Below are 21,790 nucleotides of genomic sequence, written 5' to 3' on the forward strand. Positions count from 1 at the left end.
TTACAGAATTTGGGCCACATTCCAGGAGCTCCTTTAAAGAGTGAGGAATGGCATGTCCCTGCTCTGACTCCATCTGTGGCCTCAACCAGGGTCTGCTGTTTTTCTGAAGGGGACTCAGTGTCTCTGGCCATGGAGATAGATCACGTCTTTGTGCCTTAGAGAGGGTTCGTGCCCCGAGGGCGAGGCAGTGCTGTGGGGAGTGCCTGTGTACGTGTGCGAGGACTCAGGTGTGTGCATGTGTGAGTATATGTGCATCTGCTGTTCAGGAAGCTGACCGAAGATGGCCTTGGTGATGCTGTCATGTCACCATGGAAACAGATGCTGGGCTTAAAGTCACCAGCACCTTGACCACGAGGTTTTGTGCAGAAGCAGAAACCTGAGCTTCTGGACCCTGGGAAGGACGTTCGTGGCAGAAAGACACTTGGAGGTGACCCAGGCATCACGTCTCCTGGGCAGTGCCCCCGAGGCCCCTTCTCACTCGTGCTTGATCTCTCTGCAATCTTAGTTGCGTACGAGAGGCAAGGTTGGTTCCTATTTGTTTGTTTGTTTTGTTTTGTACCAGATTTATTGAGCTGGAAGTCCCACACCACACAACTCACACATCTAAAGCGCATCGTTCAGCGGCTTTTAGCGCATCCACAGAGTTGTGAAACCATCACAGTTCGAGAGCATTTTCATCACCCCATAAAAAAGTCCCTCTCCATTTTCCCCCAACCCCCAGGCAACCAAAAATCTACTTTCTGACTCTCCGGATTTGCCTTTTCTGTACATTTTCTATAAATGGGATCGTACAGTATATGGCCTTTTGTGTCTGGTTTCTTTCACTCGGCATGTTTTCAAGGTTCATCTATGTAGTAGCATGTGTCAGTACTTCATGCCTTTTTACAGCCAAATCATGTTTTATTGTATGGATATAATTCGTTTATCAGATATATGATTTACAAAAAATTTTCTCCCTTTCTGTGGATTGTCCTTTCACTCTCTTGATAGTGTCCCTTGATGCACAACAGTTGTTTTTTTTTCATTTTGATGAAGTCCAATTTAGCTATTTTTTCTCTGGTTGCTTGTGCTTTGGATATCATATTTGAGAAACCATTGTCAAATCCAAGGTCATGAAGATTTGCCCCTATGTTTTCTTCTAAGAGTTCTATACTTTTAGTTCTTACAATTAGGGCTTTGATCCATTTTGAGTTAATCTTGATATGTGGTATGAGATAGTAGTGCAGATTCATTCTTTTGCACTTGGGTATCCAATTGTCCCAGCAGCATTTGTTGAAAAGACTCTTCCCTCCTGCATTGAATGGTTTTGGCCCCCTTGTTGAAAATCAATATGTATAGCGTATAGATCTGTGGGTTTATTTCTAAACTCTCATCTCCATTCCATAGACCTGTCCTATGCCCGTACTATACTGTTTTGATTCCTATAGTTTTTTGTTTTTTTTTTTAAAGACCTACTACCACCCGCAACAGGTGGATGAATCTTTTTTGGCTGCGTTTGTCCTTCGTTGCTGCGCGCGGACTTTCTCTAGTTGCGGCGAGTGGGGGCTACTGTTCATTGCGGTGCAAGGGCTTCTCATTGCGGTGGCTTCTCTTGTTGTGGAGCATAGGCTCTAGGCGTGCGGGCTTCATTAGTTGTGGCACACAGGCTCAGTGGTTGTGGCGCATGGGCTTAGTTGTTCCGCCGCATGTGGGATCTTCCCAGACCAGGGCTTGAACCCGTATCCCCTGCATTGGCAGGCTGATTCTTAACCACTGCGCCACCAGGGAAGTCCCTACTGTAGTTGTGGGTTTTTTTTAAATTTATTTTTGGCTGTGTTGGGTCTTCGTTGCTGCATGCGGGCTTTTCTCTAGTTGTGGTGAGCGGGGGCTACTCTTCACTGTGGTGCACGGGCCCTAGAGCTCGTGGGCTTCAGTAGTTGTGGCAGGTGGGCTCAGTAGTTGCGGCGCACGGGCTTAGTTGCTCCGTGGCATGTGGAATCTTCCCGGACCAGGGATCAAACCCGTGTCCCCTGCATTGGCAGGCGGATTCTTAACCACTGTGCGACCAGGGAAGTCCCCCTACTATAGTTTTATAGCAAGTTCTGATATTGGAAAATGTGAGCATTCCAGCTACCTTTTTGTTTTCCAAATTGTTTCGGCTGTTTGAGAGCCCTAGGAGTTCCATATGAATTTTAGGATCAGTTTTTCCCTTTCTACCAAAACTGCCATTGGATTTTGATAGGGATTACATTGGACCTGCAGATTGCTTTGGGGAGTATTGACGTCTTAACAAATATTAAATCTTCCAGTGCATGAACACAGATGTCTTTCCATTTATTTAGATCTTCTTTAATTTCTTTCAGCAATGTTTTATAGTTTCCTGTGTACAAGTCTTGTACCTCCTTGGTTAAATTTCTTCCCAGGTATTTTATTCTTTTGGATGCTACTGTAAATGGAAATGATTTCTTTATTTCCTTTCTGCCGTATTTGCTTTTGTGGGTTGATTTTGTATCCTGAAGCTCTGTTGAATATATGTATTAGGTCTGACAGATGTGGGGGGCATTCTTTAGGTTTTTCTGTATATGGGTGTGTCATCAACAAATTGAGATAGTTTTACTTCTTCCTTTCCTATTCGAATTCCTATTCTTACTATTTCCTTTTCTTGCCTAATTTCTCTGGCTAGAACCTCCAGTACAATGCTGGCTAGAGGTGAGAAAGCAGGCATCCTCATCTTGTTCCTGACCTTGGGAACACTTTCAGTCCCGGCACACTCAGGAGTCAGAACGGAGGAGTTTGCACGTGCAGTGCTGGGCTCGGACAGGGAACCGTGGCCCCTTCAGTCTCCTGCATGAGTGCTGGGGCACGTGGAGCCGGCGGTGGGGGGGGGGGGGCGGGGGGCGGTGTCCTGAAGTGACACAGGAGGGGCCAGCCTGGTTGGCCAAAACCCCACCCCCCATTCAGCACCCTCGGCCAGTCTCCTAAGCCCCTCTCCCTCTGCAGAGTGCTCTGGACCCACACATCGCTAGTGCTTTTGTCCCCACAGAAGAAGAGCCGTAACGAGACGTTTGGTGAAGGCAGTGGCGTGGAGATCCTGGAGAACCGGCCATACACGGACGGCCCTGGTGGCTCCGGGCAGTACACACACAAGGTGTACCATGTGGGCATGCACATCCCCAGCTGGTTCCGCTCCATCCTGCCCAAGGCGGCCCTGCGGGTGGTGGAGGAGTCCTGGAACGCCTACCCCTATACCCGAACCAGGTGAGCTTGCCCTCAGCCTCCGTGCTGTCTGCTGGGGAAGCAACCCTGCAGCATAGATGCTGGTGCTGGCCCCCCAGACAGGCTCAATCCCCACACCCCAGGGAGCCCTGGCTTCTGGGGAGCTGAGCCTCCGTTCTGAGTGGTACCCTGAAGGTCCCCCAGGTTCCCCCTCAGAGAACAGGCAGGAGAGGGAAGGGTATACCCCTAGGTGCCTTCTAGCCTGCCAGTGGGGGAGACCAGGAAGGCCTGAGTCCAGCGAGGGCCATCTGAGACTCCTTTGCCATCTGGGAAGGCTCAGGGAATACAGACTCACGTTAACGTTCGCCTGGGAATGCAGGACCGTCCACCAGCTGGGAAGAAACACAAACTGAGGGTAGACCAGATGGCCCAGAGATTCCCTCCAATCCTGAGACCCTCAGCGACTATGATGATGTTTTATAACAAACCATGTTGAGCAGGGCTTTCTTTGGATCCCTCTGGTAGGGGGGCTCTTCACTCTGCGGCCCCCACCCAATATAGCTGAGCACTGCTTCGTTAGAAGAGATCGGGGGCCGCTCCCAGCTGGCCGCCCACTTGCTGAGCAGGTGGAGTCCCCATGAATCTCCTGGGGCTTCCTTCCCCAGGTCATTGAGGGCCTGGAGCTTGCTGGAGGATCCATCCAGGTCATGCCTCTTCCCAGCAGCACTTTCCTCCTCTGAGCTCATCTCCAGTTGAGAGAGGGGAGCTGTTTCCCTGTTGCCACACCTGGTTTCTTAGGGGACGGGGGACAGGGTGGCATGTCACACGAAGCGCTGGTCCAGATTCAGCTGACTCAGCAGTGTGCCACCTTCGCTGTGCCTGAGTCCACACCATGCCTCACACACGTGGACACAGGGCTGCTGGCAGCTTCCCGGAACAACTCCCTCTTCCCCCTAAACCCATCCCTCCCCACAACCTGGACTTGGCTCTTCTTGGGACGAGGTGAAGGTCCAGGAGGTGGACAGGACAGACACGTCTCAGCCACCACTCCAGCCCTCATCCTCCACCCAGCCACCCACGCCTACACCGCTAAGCTCGAGTCCTGATGGATACTCTCTTTCCCCCGCAGGTTCACTTGCCCTTTTGTGGAGAAATTCTCCATTGACATCGAAACCTTTTATAAAACTGATGCTGGAGAAAACCCCAATGTGTTCAGCCTGTCTCCTGTGGAAAAGAACCAGCTGACGATCGGTAACCGTCTACCCTGACGCTCCCAACTCCGGGAAGGGCAGGAGCCCTGCAGGGCTGAGCTCCTGGTTTGCCCATGGGCCCCTTGATTCTGCCCCTGATCTTCAGGCCTGGCAGGCTGCAGACCAGCTCCTGTCCTGGGCGGGGAGGTTAGAGTCCAAGCAAGCCTGGTCGGAGGTGAGGGGGCAGGAAGGATGGGTCTCCTCGGCCCCATTTCCCTGATGTGCCCACTAAGGCTACGTGCGTTTCCCACTCAAGCCCCTTCCCTTCATCCCTTCGAAGTGTCCCCATCCCCAGAAATGCATGCGTGTGCTTGGGGGCCACATCAGGCTGACAGCCATACGTGAGTGCAGCAGGCCGGATGGGGCCTGTGTCCCCTTGACAGTGGGCGGCCTCTGCTCTACTCCCCTCTAGCTGACTATGCCATGTGGGAAACAGGCCCCATTTGTTAAATCTTCTTTTTCAAGCGAGGCCAGAAATCAGGGTTTTCATGTGAAATCTTCCAATTCCTAAATGTTGACAACTAATTAAAAATCTTTGTAAATATGCCACCCAAACAAGACACATCTGTGGACCAGCCACACCTCAACAGGCCCCAAGCCTGTAGGAACAAGCCATTGTGGTTCCCAGATGGGTGCACGGCTGGTGTTGGAGGGGTGTTGGCGAACTCCCAGGCAGCCTCAGAGGCCTGGAGGGCAATCCCCTGAGACTCCTCCCTCCTGCCGGAGTTTTTAGGCCCCAGTGGGCTTTGGGAGATACCTTAGCTTCCTAGGGCTACCAGAACGAAGTACCACAGACTAAGGGACTTAAGACAACAGATACTTTTTGTCTCACAGTTTTGAGGTCAGACGTCAAGGTCAGGGTGTCAGCAGGGCTGGCTCCTTCTGGGGTCCCTGAGGGAGAATCGGTTTGGGTCTCTCCCCTAGCGTCCGGTGGCTGCAGGCAATCTTTGGCGTTTCCTCGGCTTGTAGACGCATCACCTCAATCTCTCCCTTCATCTTTACATGGTGTTCTCTCTGCGTGCATGTCCGTATTCGAATTTCTCCTTTTTTTTTTTAATTGAAGTATAGTTGATTTACAATGCTGTGTTAGTTTCAGGTGTATTTATTTTTTAATTGAGCCAAATTTCTCCTTTTTATAAGCACTCTAGTTATATTGGATTAGGTGCACCCTAATGACCTCACTTTAATTAGATGACTTCTTTAAAGACCCTGTCTCCAAATAAGGTCACATTCTGAGGCCCTAGGGACCAGAACTCCAATGAATGAGTTTAGGAGGGGACACATTCTACCCATAACAGGAAGGAAGGGCCCGGCATGACGCAGGCCCTCTGGCAGCTCTTGTCCGGCCAGCTGCAGGCTCCCCCCGAAGGCCTCCTGCCATGGTTCCTAAGTTCCTGAGTGGGCTGGGCACGTGGTCTGCTCCAGGAAGGATGTGCATCCCTCCCCACATCCTGCTGCCCTCGGGCCGCTTCTGACCAGTCACCAGTTTCGGCGGGGCCAACGTCTGCGTCTGTAAACCACAACCCAGACTCGGTGCCAGCAAGCCAGGGAGACGAGACAGCCGGGGCCCGGTCGGGGCAGAGCCCCCCCAAGTGCCGTCGTCCCCACACATCTGAAAGAAGGAGTCTCTGAGCCACAGACCCTGTCCTGAGGTCTGCCGCTGGCACGCAAGCCCGTCTACCACATGCACACCTCGGGGAGCCAGCCCAGCAGGATGGCTTTGACTTGGGGGAGGAGCCGTGTGACAAGAGGTGGTCCTTCCCAGAGTCACTGTCCCGCCCCTCACCCAGGTCCCACCAGCCCCCAGTGCTGTTTCCCAAGCGCCCAGCCCCATGGCATCTGCTGCCCACTCTCAGGCACATCCTGGACCCTCCCAGGCCCGACACCTCCCCCTGGGCCCGTCAGACGTGGTTTCTGGACTCTTCCCTGCTGATCTGTCTGGGAGGGGCTTCCCAGCAGGCCAGCCGCCTTAAAGCGCATCTGTAGGGCCACTTCCCCTCAGGGTGCCGGCCGGGCACAAAGCCTGGTGAGAGATGGCGGATGTGTCCAGCTGCATCTCCATCACCTCTACCCACGTGGACACCCTGGTGGTTCCCCAAACTCCCCCACCTCCTGGTTCAGTGTCACATTCTGGGACGTTCTTGGCCTCACAGTTCTGCTCCTGTAGCTGAAACACCAGCTTTTCTGGGAAGCTTTACTCTTTTACTCGCCCCCGCCGCATCCCACATCCTCCATCCTCATCTCGCCCATGCTTCTCCAGCTCATCACCTTATTTATCCGCTTTGGCAAGTGTGCCCAAAACAGGGGGGTTGCTGAAATGATTTGAAAAGGCAACAAGGAAAGCCACAGGTCCTGAGGGCGGGGGAGCTCGGGGTCAGGGTGGACCAGAACAATGTCCTCACCCCCACGTCGGGCCCCATGGCACATCGAGGCCTGGGGCCCGACGAGGATTTGGGGATGGCAGGGACATGGCGAGGAGACTGGATGGGGAGGGGTGGGGTGGAGGTTGGGGCAGACGTTGTCACTCACGGGGTCTCCCCGTAGATTTCATCGACATCGTCAAGGACCCCGTGCCCCCCAACGAGTATAAGACGGAAGAGGACCCCAAGCTGTTCCACTCGACCAAGACCCAGCGGGGACCCCTGTCGGAGAACTGGATCGAGGAGTACAAGCAGCAGGTCTTCCCCATAATGTGCGCCTACAAGCTCTGCAAGGTGGAGTTCCGCTACTGGGGCATGCAGTCCAAGATCGAGAGGTTCATCCACGACACGGGTGAGCGTGCCCGGCCTCTCCGTCTGTGTGCCCCTGTCTGCCCGCCCTCTCTCTCTCTGCATCTGCCCGGGACTCCACGTTTCTGTCTTACTCTGGACAGGCGACCCCCAAGGCCCACATGCAGCCACCCACCTGGTTTACCTTGACCATAAAAACACTTGACGAGCACCTACAGACGACAGGCAGTGTATGCCTGCCCCAGACACTGTGGACTGGCTGGTATTTGTAACATGTGATGTCCACCCACCATGGGGGAGCAGCCCCAGGGGACTGCCCCCTGCTGCTCACAGCACCTCTCGGCACCCCAAGGCCAGACCCCAGGCCCTGCCCCAGCACTGCCGCCCGCTTTGGGCCGGAAGCCCCAGGGGAGAGCGTCTCGGACATCCTCCTATCCTACACCCACGCCCGCCTGGCCCAGAGCAGGTGCCCAGGGAACGGGACAGCAGATGCCCAGGGGTTCTAGAAGGAGCTAGTGCCGACCCGGGCTCCTCCCTGCCCCCCAGTCAGGGCAGAGGTCAGTGCCCAGAGCCTGGTTTTAGCCCCAAGACTCATGATCCAGGAGCAGCACCCGGGCAGACACCTGCTCACTCCAAGAGCAAGGGTGGCTGTGTAGCCATGAGCAGAGTCACGGCACTGATGGTATGCTTCACAGGTGTCACATCAGCTCTCCATGGCCCTGCAGGGTGGCCACTGTCACCCCTTCCCACCCCCATTTGCAGTGGAGGAAGCCCAGGGCCAGCCCTGGGTCTGAACCCAGATCTCCTGTCCCAGCCGTCCTCATCTGTGCGTCACATCTCATCAGACGGTCTGTCCAGTGTTGGTGCTGGCTGACCCTGAGGGTGGCGTGCCTGAGGCCACGGCCCGGGGCTTGGGGGCACCCTCCTAGGAGCAGGGGTGAGAGGGAGTTTCTCCCAGGCAGGCTTTTGGGAATGAAGGGATATAGAAAGGACAGCTGGGGAGGCCGAGTGGCCTGAGCGAGGCTGCAAGTGGGAATCGGGAGGTGAGGCCGGAGGAAGGGTCGCCAGAGACCAGCCTGGGAATGAGGAAGGGCCGGACCACCTGGGAAGCCACTCAGCTTTCTCTAGGAAAGCGGGAGGAAGACTCAGTGATGACCCTTCCGGGTTTGCCCCACTGGAGAAACTCAAATGCACGTTCCGGAATGTTCAGAGCAGCAGGACTGTAAAAGCAAAACGGACAACGAAAGTGAGGCAAAGGCCCGCTGGCAGGAGAAAGAATAAATAAAATGTGGTATTTCACACAAATAAATACCATACGGCAGCAAACCGGCAACTCACCCAAGAAGGGGAAGTGGCAGAAAAATACATGCAGCATGACACATACATGTAAATGTCAACAACATGTAGGCCAGCCCAACATACTGTATAGAAAAACACGGAAAGAAAAGCAAGTGACAAACACAAAATTCAGGATGGACCCTTTCAGGGCGGGAGGAAGATGCGTCTGGGAGGGCGACCGTGGGCTCCGTGTTACTGGTCACGTCTACTCCCTCGATGGGTGGTATGGGGGGGTGGGGGCAGGGTGGGGGGGGAATGCTTTATTTCTTCTTAATGTTTTTAAGCAGCCTATTGAGGCCTGATTTTGCATCTCTTGTAAGAGAAGTTTGAGTTCCGTAAGCTTGAGCGTGTTCACAGAGAAGTGCACACAGTTCTAGAACCTTCCACGCCCCCAGAGCCTTTCGCAATCACCCCCACTCTCATCCCCACCCAAGGCGGCCCCCATCTGCTTCCTGTCCCTGTGGTTCTTCTGTTCTTTATACCTTAAAAGCATCTTATTTTCCATCTTATTTTCTATATATGATATATTCCTATATATCGTACTTTATTGTATTTTATATCTTATTTTATATCGTATGTGTATATATTCTGTTTAAAAAAGAAAGGACCAACGTGCTTCGAGCTTGAGGTTGACTTTCCCGTGGGAAATTCGACAAGAGAAGTGTCCTTGACTCTGAGATAGGAAACACTCAGGAAGTCCTTCTCCAGCTCCCCACAAGGCAGGAATTCCCCCCCGCCCCCCCCCCCCGCAAAACTCAGCATGGCTTCTGAGCAGACACAGTACCTTGGGAAGCCCCAGTACCCCAGTTACAGAGCCACTGTGAGCTTGTGAAGTCATCTGTGAGCCAGACCCCTCATTTACACATGGGGAAACGGGCACGAGGGCAGTGGTTTGCTGGAAGCCACGCAGTGGGTGAGGGGCAGAGCCTGTCCTGCACCGCGGGGCACCTCCCAGCCTAGGAGTCCCCGGGGGGCTCTAACACAGGCGTCTCTCTGTCTCTCTCTCCCTCCCCTGCAGGCCTGCGGAAGGTGATGGTGAGGGCCCACCGGCAGGCCTGGTGCTGGCAGGACGAGTGGTACGGGCTGAACATGGAAAACATCCGGGAGCTGGAGAAGGAGGCGCAGCTCATGCTGTCCCGCAAGATGGCCCAGTTCAGTGAGGACGACGAGGGGGCCGCGGAGCTGGCCAAGGACGAGGCCCCCCAGGCCCAGGCCCCCAGGGAGCCCCCGCAGCCCAGCAGCAGCGGTGGGGAGCCCCTGGCGGGCAGGGGTCTGAAGAAGCAGTGGTCCACGTCCTCCAAGTCGTCCCGGTCGTCCAAGCGGGGAGGTGAGCGCACTCTGTCCCTGCGGGTGTCCCTGCCCTCTGCTCGTCCACCCCGGCGACTGCCCCTGCCAGGGCAGCCCCGTGCCTCTGCCGGGGACTTCGAACTCTGAAGGTGGACTCTTGCTTTTGGACCTGCGGGCCACACCTGTGGGACTCAGAACTAGTCACCTCCTTGTAGCCTCCGCCTCGGAGTGAAGCCCAGGGCGTTGCCCCAACCCTGGCAGGTTCCCCCAGACTCACCCACCCAGACTCACGCACACAGCCCGGCTGAGACAGGCAGGCTGGCCACGTGGGATCCCTACTCCCACCCCCTCCTGGGACCCAGCAGGCTGCAGCTCTGAGCCAGGGTTCCAAGGCGGGGTGGGGGGGGTGTGGGTGCGCTGCACCCAGCACACCCAGGAGAGGCTTCTGCGCCTGAGGGAGCAGCCAGGCCAAAGGACCCTGAAAGGCTTCAGATACTCAGAAAGGCCTTTCTCTGGAACTCACTTGAAAGTGCAGTGGTTATGGGGGAAACTCAGGGTATTTTGTCTAAAACGCCAGGAGTCCCACCCCCTCTCGCAAATCCAGCTTTTCCCACACCAGGCTTGTGCTGTGCTGAAGGGATCCATGGAGACACACGCATCGATACCTTTAATCTCACTTCCCGCCCCTGCCGGGCATCCCTGTCTGTCGGCCCCGCCGTGGCAGAGTTGAAGGGGCTCACTCCTGGAAATTCCCTGGTGGTCCACTGCCAGGGCCCGGGTTCGGCCCCTGGTCGGGGAACTAAGATCCCGCATGCCACGCAGTGGTGCGGCAAAAAAAAGGGAGGGGGCCTCGCTCCTGAGCAGATCAGGTCTAGGGCATAGGAGTGGACCCAAGCCTGGGTGACTGCACGTCCTGGCCTCATACCTGATACCCTCCCCCATCCACGTCCTCCCGGGACAGGACTGCATTGTGCCAGGTGGGCTGGGAGATGCGTCAGAGCCCTCATTGCTCCATTGCATCCCCTTCTGAGCCCTCCTGGCCCTACTCCAGCATCATCGCACCTGCCTGCCTCCGCCCATTTATCCCAGTGCTGCTGGGTGGTCGGTCAGTCTGGGGTTTTGCCTTCCAGCGAGTCCTTCCCGCCACAGCATCTCGGAGTGGAGGATGCAGAGTATCGCCCGGGACTCGGACGAGAGCTCGGAGGATGAGTTCTTTGATGCTCACGGTAGGTGGGCACCCTGGAGCACACGGGCCTTCGCAAGAGGGGGAGGGGAGGGGTCTGAGAGAGCTGCAGGGGATGCAAGTCAAGGTGGGGATTACCTGTGAAAAGTTCTGGGTGAACAGCAGCACGTGGGGGCAGGGGCAGGATGAGATGGGGTCTCACACTCACCTTAACCTGGTGTCAGAATGTGCACGGGGTCTGGCAGGTGGGGACTGTTCTCTCAAACCCCCCCAAAATGGATTTAAAATCAGACGGTGACATTTTTTCCATATGTGAATTTATTCCCAAAGGGAATTCCCTGGCGGTCCAGGGATTAGGACTCGGTGCTCTCACTGCCGTGGCCCCGGGTTCAATCCCTGGTCAGGGAACTAAGATCCCGCAAGCCATGCGGCATGGCCAAAATAATAATAATAATAATTCCCTAAGAAGCTTTACAAAAGCATAACTTCTTCTAATCTTCTAATTTTTGTAATTACTGTCTTTTCATGATTAAATTAACACACATCTAATGTAGAAAGCTTAGAAAATACAAACAAGTAGAAAATACATGAAGTGCCCATTTTCCCGCGAATCCCAGAATAAGCACAGCAGACAGCCGGATAAATCACCCACCTGTGCTGGGAAGATGCACCTACCAAACGTCCTTGCTTCATACTTTGCCTTTCCTCTTGAGGAAGTAAGAGGGGCCGGCAGGCAGGTACAGGGAGACAGGTTTGCAGTTTATAAGGCAGGACGCACTCAGAAAGGGACAGGGACTTGCCCACAGGCACGCAGCAGGGCAGAGGCAGATGTGGCCCTGGGGTGGGGACCCGGAAAGGGAGGCAGGTGGTTCCTGAGGCAGCCTCTGCACCTGGGGCCTCCCTGAGGTTAGAGAGGGTGTTTAGGGCATCCCATACTCCCACTGCCCTCCAGCCAGGCCAAGAGGCTGAGCCCCCCCTGGCTCTGTGTCCCTGATATGAGGCAAAGACACATCTAATGTAGAAACTTTAGAAAAAGCTGGAAAAGAGAAGAGACAGCAGAGCAGGAGATGCCAGAGCCGCAGTGTCCTGGGGAAACTGTCCCAGTGACCCACAGAGGAGGGACCAGCCATGGCGGAGCCCAGACAGCTGCTTCCTACCCAGCAGTCACGGGTGAAAGTTCTCAGAAAAGCAGAAAAAAAAAAGAGTCATGGATGGAACTGTTCATAGCAGCACTTCTCACTAAGCTGTCGTTTTGTGGACATTGAAAACAGTCAGGAACATCATGGAGAAACAAGACGTGGTCCGTCCATACGATGGAATATGACTTGAGCATGAAAAGGGATGAGGCACTGACACGTGGTTGAAACTTAGAAACACCATGGGAAGTAGAAGAAGCCAGACACAAAAGACCACATACTGGGGCTTCCCTGGTGGCGCAGTGGTTGAGAGTCCGCCTGCCGATGCAGGGGACGCGGGTTTGTGCCCCGGTCCAGGAAGATCCCACGTGCCGCGGAGCGGCTGGGCCCGTGAGCCATGGCCGCTGAGCCTGCGCGTCTGGAGCCTGTGCTCTGCAACGGGAGAGGCCACGGCAGTGAGAGGCCCGCGTACCGCAAAAAAAAAAAAAAGGACCACATACTGTATGATCCCATGTATGGGAAATGTCCCGAACAGGCAAATCCATAAGTACAGAAAGTCAACCCGTGGTTGCCAGGGTCTGGGAGAGGCGGGGGATGAGGCATGACTGCTAATGGAGGCGTTTCCATCGGGGGAGATGGAGAAGTTCTGGAACCAGACAGAGCTCATGGTTGCATAGCATCGTGAATGGACTAAATGCTGCTTGAAAATGGTTAAAATGGTGAATTTTATGTTAAGTGAAAGTTACCACAATTTTTTGAAAAACATCAGGCAGAAGCCCCGTGAGTATGTGGCCGTGTGTCCGTCCTGTTAAGGAAGGGAGAGCATAGAACCAAGTGGGGAGGGCCACACGGGCCAGAGAAGCATGGGAGCCCCCAGAGCGGCCACTCTTAGGGCTCCCAGCACCCCTCCTCCCCTGACTCCCTGCCCTTGATCGGGGTGCTGAAGCCCCTCTCTCTCCTCCCCAGAGGACCTGTCCGATTCAGAGGAAATGTTCCCCAAGGACATCACCAAGTGGAACTCCAATGACCTCATGGACAAAATCGAAAGCCCTGAGCCAGAGGACACACAGGGTAACCAGCTGGGGGCTGCAGGTTACAGCCTCCTAAGGAGGAGCACCGAAGCACCCAGGGGGGTTGGGGGGACACCTCGGGCCCTGCTTGTCACGGTCACAGCCTCTGTCCGCTGGGCCTGCCCCTTTGCTCACACCCACCCACCACTTCTGTGTTGCAGACGGTCTGTACCGCCAGAGCGCCCCCGAGTTCAGGGTGGCCTCCAGTGTGGAGCAGCTGAACATCATTGAGGTGGGTGCCAAGGTGGAGAGGGCCAGGGCTGCAGCAGGGGAGGCAGGGCGTAAAGGACCAGTCCCGCGGGGGAGACCATGGAGGCAGAGCTTGGCTCCCACAGCATCATGTCCACACTGGCCTGGGCACCACTGGAGAGAGGCCTAGGGCCCAGCCCCTCTGATGCCCCTGAGAGCCAGTAGGACTGCAGACAGCTCCCCCGAGGAAGGCCTTGACCCCGCTCCACCCTTGGAAAGCAAAATGAGAAACTTGTAAATTCCAGATCAAAAATAAGATCTTCACCTTGTGCTCAGCTTGTCTGAAGTCCCTGAAGGAAAAACGATAGAAGGGGAGGAAGCGAAAGTCATCTAGGCAGAAGTGATATGGCCGCCCCGCCGGGGGTGGGAAGAGTCTAATTGTCCAATCAAGCTGTCTTGGTAGAGCGCTTGTGTCTGCTTTGGGGGTTCTTTGCATGGAGCTCACGCCCCTTCTCCTCCTCCACCTGTGGGCGGTCAGAGCTGTTTGCAGTGGGGCAGGAGCCGGGGCAGAGTGGGGCTGTCACTCGCCGCGGTCACCTCACTGCTCTGGCCTCTAGCTGCCCGAGGTGGAGACGGCACCTCTGGGGACTCAGGACCCGTGGGGAGTTCGGACCGGGGAGGGGGTGCATCTGCACCGCCATCCTCCTCTTGGGATTCTCTTTGAGTTCTGAGGTCGAAGCGGGCTTTTCTAGAAGGGTAACGGGAACGAGGGGAATTGATTCCCAGTTGCCGGTTAATGGCGATAAAGCAAACAGAGCCCCCCCCTCTTGCCTTCGGCGCACACAGCTCTGACGGCCCCCCAGGAGGGGCAGAAGGGGCCTCGGGCTCTGTATCTTCCTGGGGATGTGCATTTGGACCCAGCACTGGTTCTGGGACACCGCCATCCAGAGTCAGATCCCTTTGCTGGCAACGGTCCCCAAACCGGAGCCTCTTCTCCCAGGCTCGAGGGAGGAGGACGGCTTTACCTAGTCACTGCTGGGGACCCCTGGCTCTCCAGAGCTGGCTCCCAGGCCCCGCCTCCCAATGGCTCTGTTCCCACTGGGGTTCGAGTCTCAGGCAGGGTGTGCCCCTGTAGAAAGCAGTTTGAATGGGAGGAAAGCTGTGTCTCGCACAGGCCTCCTGGGTCCCTGAAGAGCCCCCAGCCTCCAGTGCTGGGTCCCAGCAGCAGGCAGGATTCTCTCAGCCCCGCACTGCCCAGCCCTGCCCGTCCCAGGCGACTAGGGGCCACGTCTGGGTGACAGGGAGGGTGCTGTAAGACGCGCCTTCCATGAGCCTCGCGCCTGGCTGTGTTGATCAGTCTTTGGGACCATCTGGTGCCTCTGTCCTGGCCTGTGGTCTGGGCAGCCAGTGACCACGCCCTGCCTTGGGCCGTGAGTTCATTCCTGCCCAGGCCCTGTGGCCCACGCCCGGCCGATGACCAGCCCCCTCTTGGGGACTGAGGCAGCCCAGCCTTGCCTCCACCCCAGGCCCGGTACCACCCACCAGCCTTCCTCCCGCCCAAAGCCCTCTGCTGCTCAGAGGCTCCCAGCCCAGCCCGACCCGTTCCCGGTGGCCTCGCCAGTCCCTGGGTTCAGTGCCCAGTTCAGGGCCAGCTGACCCCCCATGGCCCCTCCAGATGGCTTCAGCCCCTTGTTCTGCTCCTGAGTTCCGTAGGGACAGGCCCCTCTCTTCAGCTCCCTTCCCTGCCCCCCTCAGTCCCTGACATAATATGGGCAAGGCAGGTACTCACCTGTGGCTTTCTTGGGCCCTGGCCCTGGCCTCCCACACCAGAAGTCACACACCAGAAGCCAGGGATGGGGAGAGGCCCCTGGGGATGGGGCTACAGCCTAGGGTAGCAGAAGAGCACTGAGCTGGTGGCAGGAGCTCTGGGTTCCGGTCCAGCTTGGTACTGATGCGCTGTGTGATATTAGACAAGTCCCTTGTTGTCTCTGGGCCACCTCGTCTGTAGATAGAACAGTTCCATTCCCATGGTGGATGTGTGCAAGTCTCACTTGGACTTCATAAGCAGGGCTGACTCCTCACAAATGAGGGGGGTTCAGATAGACACACCTGCGTTGCCCTCCCCACTCTAAGATGCTGGGGTTCTGCCACCTCTGGGACATCTCTGCTCTTGAGGACCTTGGTCTTAGAGGCTGGGAATGGCAGGGCCTGGGGGCCATGGGCCTGGGGCAGCAGGGGAGGGCCCATGTAGATGGAGGGAGAGCTCAGAGCTGCTGGCTGAGCGGCCAAGCTGAATCTGAATCCCTGACCCCCACCGCCCCTCTTTTTCTTTCTTTTTTTTTTCTTTAATTGCTTGCCTCAGAGTTTTTTTGGTTTGGTTTGGTTTTTGGCTGCATTGGGTCTTCGGTGCGGTGCACAGGCTTGTCTCTAGTTGTGGCGCGGGCTTAGTTGCCCCGCAGCATGTGGCATCTTAGTTCCCCAACCAGGGATCAAACCTGCATCCCCTGCATTGGAAGGCGGATTCTCAACCACTGGACCGCCAGGGAAGTCCCCCCCAGCCCCTCTTAAGAGAGCCTGTGAGGGCTTCCCTGGTGGCGCAGTGGTTAAGAATCTGCCTGCCAATGCAGGGGACACGGGTTCGAGCCCTGGTCGGGGAAGATCCCACATGCCGCGGTGAAACGAAGCCTGCATGCATAGCCCCTGCTTGCGGCAACCAGAGAAAAACCTGCGCACAGCAACGAAGACCCAGCACAGCCAAAAGTAAATAAATAAAATAAATTTTTAAAAAAAGAGAGAGAGCCTGTGACAGACTGATGTCTGGACACAGACACACGGAGGGCAGGCAGGCCCCAAAGGCCCACATGGGGCTGAGCCTCTGCCTGCCCCCCAAGGCTGGAAGCCCAGAAGCCCCTGCCTGGGCCCGCAGATGGGAGGTGGAGTTGTGCTTCGGAAGGAAGAGACCCTCTCCCTCCCTGTCCTCTGTGCCCCTGTCAGGCCGGCAGGGAGCAGGGCTGAACACAGAGGGGAGGGGAAGAAGCAGCTGGGCCTCCCCGGGGGAGGGGCACCAGGCCCTGGAGCAGAGGAGCTGAGACAGGGTCTCAGAGGGAGTGACTGGGCCGCCACAAGCGTCCCCCCAGCAGGACAGAAGCTTCGGCCAGGAGCCGAGTCCCCAGGGAGTTCACCCCCCCCACCCCCCACCCGCACAGGACGAGGTCAGCCCGCCGCTGGCCGTGCCGCCCTCCAAGATCCACGTGTTGCTGCTGCTGCTGCACGGAGGCACCATCCTGGACACGGGCGCCGGGGACCCCGGCTCCAAGCAGGGCGACACCAACACCATCGCCACCGTGTTCGACACCGTCATGCGCGTGCACTACCCCAGCGCCCTGGGCCACCTGGCCATCCGCCTGGTGCCCTGCCCGCCCATCTGCTCCACTGCCTTCGCCCTCGTCTCCGAGTGAGTGCCCAGGCTCGCTGCCACCTGCCCCTCCCCTGGCCCTGAGGGTCAGGAGACACCCCCCCCCCCCCAGCCGCAGTACTGGGACCACAGTGCCGACATCCAAACCCGCCGTCTAGCCTGTTCTGCCAGGAGGCGGCAAAACCTACGCAGATGGCTGAGCCTAGGGTCCTGGAGGGGCCGGGGCCCAGAGCTGAGCCTCAGTTTCTGCATCTGTAATGTGGGGATGCTGACCTGCCTCTGACATACTGGCCTTACTCCCTGCCCTGTTCCCCATGCCTGGCCTGGAAGCATCCCCACGAGGTTTGCCAAGTCAGGGCTGAGGCTCTCAGGGTGTCAGGCAGCTCCTGCTCTGATGCTCGGGTCAGGGAAGAGGGGCCCACGGGGCTGAGCTGAGGCCACCTGCTCTCTCCTGACCGGTCTCCCGCCCCCAGCCTCAGCCCCTACAGCCACGACGAAGGCTGTCTGTCCAGCAGCCAGGACCACATCCCCTTGGCCGCCCTGCCCCTGCTGGCAACCTCTTCGCCCCACTACCAGGAGGCCGTTGCCACAGTGATCCAGCGGGCCAACCTCGCCTACGGGGACTTCATCAAGTCCCAGGAGGGCGTGACCTTCAACGGGCAGGTGAGTTGTGGGGTGGGGGAAGGGAAGACAGAAACCCTGCAGGGTGGGCTGGCCTGGTCCTCCAGGCCAGGGCTCTCCCCAGCCAGCCCTCCAGCAAGCAGGGTGGGCTCTCAGGCCCCTGAGCCTCTCCCCCTCCAGGTCTGCCTGATCGGGGACTGCGTCGGGGGCATCCTGGCGTTCGATGCCTTATGCTGCAGCAGCCAGACGGTACCTGAGAGTCAGAGCAGCAGCCGCCGGGGCAGCGTGGCCAGTGTGCAGGTACTAGCTTCCCCCAGCCCCCAGAGCAGGGGACTCCAGGTTGAGGACTGTCACCCTCCGGCTCCAAACATCCCAGAGGCCTGTGGAAAAAGGGAAGGGCAGAGGTTGCTAATGCAGGTGCCCAAAGGCAGGGGGTGGATGCGTGGGACAGGTGAACAGCTGCGGCGCGCCTCAACCTAGGAGCACGGCAGCTTCAGCAGGCGGTGAAGCAGGGTCTGCACCGTGGGGAGCAGGCTCTGGTCCTGGGGGGTGGATCCTCTGAGCTTCCCAGTAGGAGAGAGCACCCAAGGTCCCTCTGCTGCAGACTAGCAAATGGCCTGGCAGGCCGGGCGAGGCAGCGGGATCAGTGGGAGATCAGCAAGGCCCACATGGGCAGGCCAGGCCAAGAGTGAAGGCTGGGGGGGACCGTGGGGCACAGAGGGACAGGGCTTTTCCCTCCCTGGCTTGGGTGAGAGGCCGCTGAGCAGTGGCCAGTGGGCCTGGAGTCAGGAGGGCAGACACGGCCTCCAGGACACTGAAGAGGGGGCCAGGCCAGTGGCCACCGGGCAGTGAGCCTGCATGGGGCCGTTCCAGGACACTGACCTGCTGTCCCCGGGCACGACGGTCAATGCGGCACATGGCGGCACCCTGGAGAGCAGCCGGCACCTGAGCCGCAGCAACATCGACATCCCCCGAAGCAACGGCGCTGAGGACCCCAAACAGCAGCTGCCCCGCAAGAGGAGTGACTCGTCCACCTACGAGCTGGACACCATCCAGCAGCACCAGGCCTTCCTGTCCAGGTGGGTAGTGAGGCCCACCGCCAGGTGAGGTCGGGGGCTCTAAGACAGAGGGACGGCTCAGAAGTGAGAACATGGATAAGATCATGCCGATGGCCCACGTGAGGGTGCTGGAGGCACCCCCGGCCCTTGTCCTGCGATCCCCAGACTGGGCCATGGCTCTTCAGCCGGGAGAAGGTGCTTGTTGGGTACGGCTGTGGTCTTGTACACGCCTTGGGCCATCTTGAGTCAGAGGGAACAGATTGACCAGGGCTGGAAGTGGGGATGGCAGAATCAGGGAGCAGAACTGACCAGGGGCGGCGTGATCCCGGTCAGGGCTGTCCCAAAGGTGGTGGGCTCCCTAGAGAGTTTGGGACCTTCTGTCACCGGAGGTGTCCCAGCAGGTGCTGGACAGCTGCACTCACAGGACCACACAGGGACCAAGCCTCGTTTGGGCCTGATGACCCCTGAGGAGCCTCTTTCAGGAGGCTAAGAACAGGCCAGCCCCGAGAAGGGCTGTGGTGTGACCTCATTTGTCCCCCGGCATCTGCAGCCTCCACGCCAGCGTGCTGAGGAATGAGCCCAGCTCCCGCCACTCAAGCAGCTCCACCATGCTGGACGGCACAGGGGCCGTGGGCAAGTTCGACTTCGAGATCGCTGACCTCTTCCTCTTCGGGTGCCCGCTGGGGCTGGTCCTGGCCTTGAGGAAGACCGTCATCCCCTCCCTGGATGGTGAGAGTCCCTGTAGGGGAGGAGTGAGGCGGGGGGGTGGGGGGAGTGGGCATGAGCTGGGCAGAGGGTCTCAGTGGACCCCTGTCATGAGGCCATGGCCACCTCCCAGGCCCCTTCCTCCTCTTTTCTGCACCCCCCACCAAGGACCCATTGCTCTCCTTTGCTCCAGCTTCAGCAGCTCAGTCCCTGGCCCCATTTCCCAGCACGCTGTTTCATTTAATCTCCAAGGCACCTCTGGGAGCTGAGGTCCAGAGATGGAAAGAGCTGCCCCAGGATCAGATGGGGCCAGACCCAGTCTCCCAGGCCCAAGGTCTTCCCATAAGGAAGAGATGTGAAACCAGGCACCCCCAAAGTCTCCTCGATCGGGTGGCCTCCCAGCCCCAGAGGGACCACAGCCACGCTGCTCCAGGTTCCTCCTCATGGCTACACACACAGGGAGACAGAACCTGGGGGCTAAGCAGCCATCAGAGCAGCAGTCCCTGCCCCGTGACCCTGGGATCAACGAGTGTGGTCCAGGGAGAACTGCCATCCTACAGGAGCTGTGCAGGGGCCCCAGCGGGAAACTGAGGCTCAGAGAGGCAGGCGTAGACACTTGCCCAAGAGCAAGTAAACAGTGGCTTCGGTATGAGCACACAGCTCAGAGACACTGATGTTAGGGCAACGTCATCTGTAAGGGTGAAAAAACAGAACCAACCTAAATGGGATGCGAGCTGGTTAAATCAATCGCGGCACAGCCATACAATGGAATACCCCGCCGCAGTTAAAAAGAATGGGGCGGAACTAGAGTGCTGATACGAAAGACTCCCATTTATTGTGTTAAATGAAAAAAAACAATAGATTATGTTCAAAAAGCATAGATTATGTTCCTATTTGTATGTATTTTTTAAAGTGAGATATATGTTACTGATAGTTTATAATGACGTCCACGTGATCTTCCCATCAACTGTGAGATGTTCGAAAGCACAGCCCCATCGCACAGCCTAGAGACATTTCTAATAGCGGATAGCTCTACCCGGCTCAGGCCGCGCATGCGCGTGAGGCTCCCAAAAGTTGCAGGTGGGGCGCCAGCCCCGGGGCTCTGGGGAGAAAGGGGACCCTCCGTTATATGTCTTTTATCATATATATTTCTGTACTTAAAAACAAATTTTTTTAACCACGGTCATTATAACTTATTCAATTAAAACAAATTTGGTTAATAAAGGGACAGTGGCCCAAACAGAATCCCAAATTTGATGGAGACACACTTTCGGGTTTCTCTGTATCCCCAACCCCGTCCCGTCGCACTGCACCCAATCCCAGCCTGCTCTAGGCCCCGCCTCCTGAGGGCGGAGCTAGCTCCAGGCGCTGCGACTCCCCCCCCCCACTCCGCCCCCCAGTTTTCCAGCTTCGGCCCGCCTGCCAGCAAGTCTACAACCTCTTCCACCCCGCCGACCCGTCGGCCTCGCGCCTGGAGCCGCTGCTGGAGCGGCGATTCCACGCCCTGCCGCCTCTCAGCATCCCCCGCTACCAGCGCTACCCGCTGGGGGACGGCTGCTCGACGCTGCTGGGTGAGAGCCCCATGGGCCCCCGGCCTTCGGGGATGGTGGGACTTGTCCCCTCTCTTTGGGTGCCCCAGGCCGGGGCTGGCCCTGCCGTGAGGGGAGGGGCGTCCTGCACTGAACACCTTGGAAGCGGGTCACCTGGTGTAGGTGCGGTGCATTAGCCCCACCCACCCCAGGGAGGTAGGAGGGAGACAGCCTCCCCCACCCTCACCCTCCCTCCCCCCCCAACACACACACACACACACACACAGCTAGGGACCTCGCTCCCCGACACACACACACACACACACACACACACACACACACACACACACAGCTAGGGACCTCGCTCCCCGCCCCACCGCCCTGCCAAGGCAGACCTGAGGACCTGAGGGCCCCTGGCTGAGTCCCAGGCATTGTCCTGCCCTGTGAAGGGACCCCGTGGCAGACAGCTCCGGAGCCTCCAGGTCACGTAGCCTGAAGCTGGGGTGCAGGAGCATGAGAGGGGGTTGCCCGTGACCCACTCCTGCCCCCCGGGAACGGCCCGTCCCACCTGCCCCCATGTCCTAGTCCTGTCACGTCCTGGCTCTTGAGGAGCGGCGCACGTCTGTGTCACGTGCACACAAGTGTCTATTCTTGTGTCCCCTCTTCTCTCCCCATATGCCTCCAGTCCAGACCGTGCAGAGAAACCCCCAGCTGGTCCTGGAGAAGGCCCCCTGGTCCCCCTCCCTCACAGGGATGGCTTCCTGGAGACCAGTATCCCCGTTCTCGCAGTCACCTGGCGAGACGGGCCCCACCCCAGCCCGAGCTCTGCTGAGTGTGTGTAACCCCCTGCTCGTGGTGACGTCTGCTTCACCGGCTGACCGCTGGTCCTCAGGGACCCCCGTGCCCTCCTTGGCCACCCGGAATTTGTGGAGCTGTGGTGGCGAGAAGCAGAGACCAGGCAGGACAGGCCCTGGGAGCAGGCTTGGTGCCCCCTCTCTGGACACTAGGCAGAGCAGGGAGGGGACCCAAAGCAGAGGAGGCGCACGAGCCCAGAGAGGGGAGCAGCTGCCTCAGGGTCACCCAGC

General features: G+C 57.7%; 1 protein-coding gene across 2 annotated transcripts in view; it reads left to right on the top strand.

Moving 5' to 3' along the window:
* PITPNM2 (phosphatidylinositol transfer protein membrane associated 2) overlaps positions 1-21,790 on the top strand; it is a 142,623-nt gene that overhangs the window by 113,702 nt on the left and 7,131 nt on the right. For both annotated transcript variants that reach the window (XR_016387466.1, XM_022597952.3), the window contains exons 3-15: positions 3,023-3,237; positions 4,325-4,446; positions 6,990-7,217; positions 9,531-9,839; positions 10,930-11,025; positions 13,085-13,189; positions 13,350-13,420; positions 16,584-16,831; positions 17,266-17,455; positions 17,594-17,713; positions 18,287-18,492; positions 19,022-19,200; positions 20,577-20,747. Coding sequence is in view for 1 of the 2 variants with exons in the window: in XM_022597952.3 (XP_022453660.1) it covers positions 3,023-3,237; positions 4,325-4,446; positions 6,990-7,217; positions 9,531-9,839; positions 10,930-11,025; positions 13,085-13,189; positions 13,350-13,420; positions 16,584-16,831; positions 17,266-17,455; positions 17,594-17,713; positions 18,287-18,492; positions 19,022-19,200; positions 20,577-20,747 (2,260 nt within the window). In the remaining variant the exon portion in view is untranslated. The remainder of the gene's footprint in view (positions 1-3,022; positions 3,238-4,324; positions 4,447-6,989; positions 7,218-9,530; positions 9,840-10,929; positions 11,026-13,084; positions 13,190-13,349; positions 13,421-16,583; positions 16,832-17,265; positions 17,456-17,593; positions 17,714-18,286; positions 18,493-19,021; positions 19,201-20,576; positions 20,748-21,790) is intronic.

The sequence above is a fragment of the Delphinapterus leucas genome, chromosome 14, assembly GCF_059928025.1.
Source record: "Delphinapterus leucas isolate spDelLeu-1000000601 "Yukka" chromosome 14, BTC_Dleu_Yukka2, whole genome shotgun sequence".
Classification (NCBI taxonomy): domain Eukaryota; kingdom Metazoa; phylum Chordata; class Mammalia; order Artiodactyla; family Monodontidae; genus Delphinapterus; species Delphinapterus leucas.